Here is a 4,439-nt window from a genome sequence, read left to right on the forward strand (position 1 = left end):
AAAAAAATTATAAAAAAAAATTTAATTAAAGAAATTATTATATAAAAAAATATTTTATTAAAAGAAATATTTTATAAAACGACATTTTATTAAGAAAATATTTTATTAGAAAAAGAACATTTTATTAGGAGAAAACTTATTAAAAGGAAATATTTTATTGAGAAATTATTTTATTAGGAAATCCTTTTATTAGGAAAATATTTTATTAAAGAATAATATTTTATTAGAAAAATGTATTTTCATGCTTAAAAGTCGTACAACAACCGTCCGCAGTTGACTCATTGCCCGCTATTTACTCAAAAAGAGTCCCAATTTTCTCGACAAATGATAATTATGGCCGGAAGCCGTTCGAGCCTTATGTAAAGCAAAGGAAATGCTCGTAGAGCGGTATTCCGTACTAGGCAATAACACGAGCTGTGCATCGGGCATTTGGAGACTCTCACCCGGCCAGGCACGTCTCATTATCAAAGAACTACCTCTGACTTTCGAGGAATTTGAGAATGGGAATTTCTCATCCAAGCTTTTCAAACATGATGAGCTGAGTTCCGTTGTTCAGATGGTGAACTTTGAAAATGACTGGGATTGTTGTAAGATTCAGGCCAATTTTATCAAAGGTGGTCTTTTGCTATGCATATCGATTTTGCACATTGCTATGGATGGTACAGCTATTGCACGGGTTATAGCAGATTTGGCATATTATACTTATGATAATCGTGGACCAGTAGTGAAGAAGAGTCCAGCTGCGTTGGATCGCTCTCAACTTTGGTTTGGTGACCCTAGAGTGCCCGATAACAATATTTAGAAGTGATAAATTGGAGGTTCTTCCTTCAAAATATGCAAAAATCAATCAGTGTCTGCAGTGGAATTTTGACATCTCAGGTATTTGGATTGGCGCTACTGACATGCCTGGGGGGGGGCCTTGTAGATTTTTGCGCTGCTCAAGTCAAATCTTTAGGTTAATTGATTATCAAGACTATTTATCGCTAAATGACCTGCTCTTTGCGCAACTGTAAAAGTTCCTCGACAAAGACAATTGCAGAGGTCTCAAGAGGGTACAATTGGGACTAGGCTATGTAGATAAAATCACGATCACAGATCCTTTAGAAGCGGCTGCAATGGTTGAACAGATCCCGTGGTCAGCTTTGGACAGAATCCTTGATTGAGGGCAGGATTCCTGATCAATATTATGGAGTGATGAGCAACTTCGTATAAATAAATGCAAATGACGATTATCATCGATAACTCTGTTTCGGAATCAGAGGCTCTTTCATAGGCGACGAATCAAAACGGACCCTAGGTGTAACTTTCACTCTATATTGTGGAAAAGCGAAATGCTGCAAAGTTCAATTCTTTTTAAATTTCTTTCCCATAAAAATCCACAAGTTCAGTGATCAATCCTAAGCCAGGTACAAATGCTGTCACTTTACCTCATTCAAAGGAGTCATAGTATCTCACATTGAACTTTCCATCGGTGCTTTGGACCACACGAGCATGGAATTTACCCAATCCTGGCCCGCTACTAAAGTCAATGGTAGCACCATCTCTAGAAACAGCAGCGTAGTCAGCTATTTCGCCTGGCACCTGCTGGCTTTCCGCGACGAAAAATTTCATTTTCGGGGCAATTTGTATTTTCTCGTTGTTGCTTGGAGCAATCTGGTTGACGAAAACTCATCAGTTCATGAAAATTTACAGGATAAACAAATAGATAAACATACTGATGCAACTGGAGCAACCTGCCCTCGATTATTGACTTTGGCGAGCCCGACCAGATATGTATCATTAGGCATAGAAAAGTCACTACCAGTCCGAATTTCATATGCAGCATCAACAGCGGACGAAGGGACTTCCATCATTGTAGGGAACGATTCAATAATATTCAAATCAAAAGTACCTATGCGTAGAGAGGGGCGTTAGTTAACATTTAACGTACATATTATTACCCGCCTCTGAGGGAAAATCAGGCTCATACTTCCGGGGTTAACATTAGAGCCAAGTCGAGCAAGCAGGCTCATGCCAGAGTTGACTATCAACCCTGGCGAAGGTGTAGTGGGCACAGTTCCAACCCCTGGGAGGACATTCATTAGCTTCAATAATAAGCATATAACACATACTGCTTGGTAAAGAACTGCTACTTACAAGCATAGAAGTCGTCTCCGGTGCTGATTTCGAAGTTTCCCATATAAGGGACGAATGATGTATACCAGACATTCATCCAAGGCTTCCCACCGCCAGTGAACTGAGGCGGTTCCATGAAGACTGCATACGTAGTATTCTGACCACGCTCATTTTCAACTGCAATAGTGTAGGAAGAACTCATTTTGCTAGAAACCAATTGTGCTCTGTAACGGAGAGCTACACGAAATTTATGACTTTGTCAAGATAAGCAAAGGAATTTTAATGGAAATCTAATGACTGATGGTGGGTGTACGACAGCTATTTAAGCAGAAATGTATCTAGCTCCTGGGTGATTCCCATTCAGATAGTCGTACAGCTGACATGTAGATGCAATCCATAATAGACACAGATTGACCAGAGAATATACATAAAATCTTCTAAGAATCTCCGGACAATTTGTTGCTTACTCAGGAGCTAAACTCTTCTCCATCTTGTATCACTGATTAAAGTAACAATCTTCACCTACAAAGCAGGCTATCGTTACCCCAGAGCTGGACTTCCAGAGCTGAGAAGTGAGACATGCAGGAGGAGGTTCAAACAAGTAGAGACTGACTCGAGACTGAGACACTGACATATTTTCGATTGATGCGTTGTTCTGCTCGCACGGCCCGGGAGCCTCTCCGACCCCCGTAAGCTCCACCATCTACCAAATGTAGCCAGGCTCGAGCCAGCTCAATCGTGAATCGGAGTTGTCAGCCTAATGGTATCTGATCTTTCAGCTCTATGTATTCCTCTATCAATTAGTATAAGCTCTATCATCTTGTTTCGCTCTTTCAGAAGAATAGCACTACTTCAGCTAGATCCAGCTGGTTAAATCACGCCGTTTCTCCTCTTGTGTCTTGTTCGAGACCAACCGAGTCAGAATTTATCAGCCCTTATCACTAATACATATAAGATTTATAAACATATTAATCCTTACGATGAAAAATCTTACAGCTCTCGTCTAGATTAATAAAGTTGATGGTTGAGAAATGAGGGGTAGCGAGACAGAGGGGCGATCAGCTAAAGAGACTTTTGCCAACATGTGGAGCATGAGTAATTATAATTGATCATGATACGCTGTTTTCGGGCTAAAGATTTTGTGCATACTAATGCATCCAAGATTTTACAGAGACAGGGCTACTTCACATTCCAAGATATCATTCTATCTGATGAAGTTTAAAATAACTCTTCATTCCCAGTCCAGACTCACTTTAGTGAACGATTGATTATCAATAGTCCAGTCATGTCGTACCTTCTTACACTTCTATCATGTATCTATTTCATTTCCGATATCACGCATGATACGCCATTCAGCTCACCTGCTCAATATGAATAGTATAGCTTCTGGAAAATACTATAAATATAATATAATATAATCTAATTGATTTTTTATAATCTATTTATCAGATTTTTTTATAAAATAAGATATCGAATTTATATAAGGAAATATATAAAAGAATTAAAACTAAAAAACTAATTTTTTATTTCAAAATTTCAAATCTTTAATATAATATTAATAACTTTCTTTTTTTTGTTTTTCTTTTTTATATAATCAATAAAGATTTTTTTAGCTTTATCCTATAAATATATATAAATACTATTATTTATTAAATCCAAATTACTAGTATTGCTTTTAATATATTTATATCAATATATAATAAATCCATAAATTATTATATTATATTTTAATAAATACCTTAATATATTAATTTAAATAAACTATCTACTTTCTTTATTTAAAATTTAATTAATAATATTAATATAATTCTCAATATCCTTTAATTCCCCATTTAATTGATTATCAAAAACACTAATTAAAATTATATTAAATAATCCATTTAGTTTAAATATTATAATAATAATAAATAAATTTAATAAATATAAAGTATATTAAAAATCTATATTGCGATAGGATATAAATAATTTTGAATATAATAATAATCAAGCTTACTTGTTTTTAATATTTTAAATTGAATCTAGCAAATACTTTAAAATAATTAAATAGAAAATTATAAGAATCAAGTAATATACTATATTTGTAAATTATATTCTAATATTGAGATTTTTATTATAATTTAATTAATAAAAAAAATAAAAAAAAATAAAGAAATTAGTTTTCAAATAATAATTAAATATTAAGCTAAATAATTATTTGATTATTAGGGTTAGGGTTAGGGTAGGGTTAGGGTTAGGGTTTGGTTAGGGTTAGGGTTAGGGTTAGGGTTAGGGTTAGGGTTAGGGTTAGGGGTTAGGGTTAGGGTTAGGTTAGGGTTAGGGTTAGG

The 4,439-nt window shown here is 35.0% G+C and overlaps 2 protein-coding genes across 2 annotated transcripts; one reads left to right on the forward strand and one right to left on the reverse strand.

Moving 5' to 3' along the window:
* Nucleotides 1-373: 373 nt before the first annotated feature.
* EAE98_012467 (uncharacterized protein) lies at nucleotides 374-802 on the forward strand (the record flags this gene model as incomplete). Its single annotated transcript, XM_038960092.1, has 1 exon — nucleotides 374-802. The coding sequence occupies one exon, from the start codon at nucleotides 374-376 to the stop codon at nucleotides 800-802; it is 429 nt and encodes a 142-aa protein (XP_038803549.1).
* A 530-nt stretch (nucleotides 803-1,332) lies between these two features.
* On the reverse strand, nucleotides 1,333-2,584 carry EAE98_012468 (uncharacterized protein). The gene is made up of 4 exons (XM_038960093.1): nucleotides 2,137-2,584; nucleotides 1,970-2,065; nucleotides 1,716-1,891; nucleotides 1,333-1,653 (listed from the first exon to the last, which is right to left on the reverse strand). Exons 1-4 carry the CDS (start codon nucleotides 2,315-2,317, stop codon nucleotides 1,429-1,431), a joined length of 678 nt encoding a protein of 225 aa, XP_038803550.1. The 5' UTR covers nucleotides 2,318-2,584; the 3' UTR covers nucleotides 1,333-1,428.
* Between the last annotated feature and the right edge of the window lie 1,855 nt (nucleotides 2,585-4,439).

The sequence above is a fragment of the Botrytis deweyae genome, assembly GCF_014898535.1.
Source record: "Botrytis deweyae strain B1 chromosome Unknown BDEW_074, whole genome shotgun sequence".
Taxonomy (NCBI): domain Eukaryota; kingdom Fungi; phylum Ascomycota; class Leotiomycetes; order Helotiales; family Sclerotiniaceae; genus Botrytis; species Botrytis deweyae.

Excerpts from the sequence above, each read along its gene's own strand:
- EAE98_012468 (XM_038960093.1), bottom strand. The coding sequence starts at position 2,317 with ATGAGTTCTTCCTACACTATTGCAGTTGAAAATGAGCGTGGTCAGAAT. Across the intron at positions 1,892-1,969 it reads CTCTAATGTTAACCCCGGAA|GTACTTTTGATTTGAATATT; the intron begins GTATGAGCCTGA and ends CTCTACGCATAG. Across the intron at positions 1,654-1,715 it reads AGGTTGCTCCAGTTGCATCA|ATTGCTCCAAGCAACAACGA; the intron begins GTATGTTTATCT and ends TTCGTCAACCAG.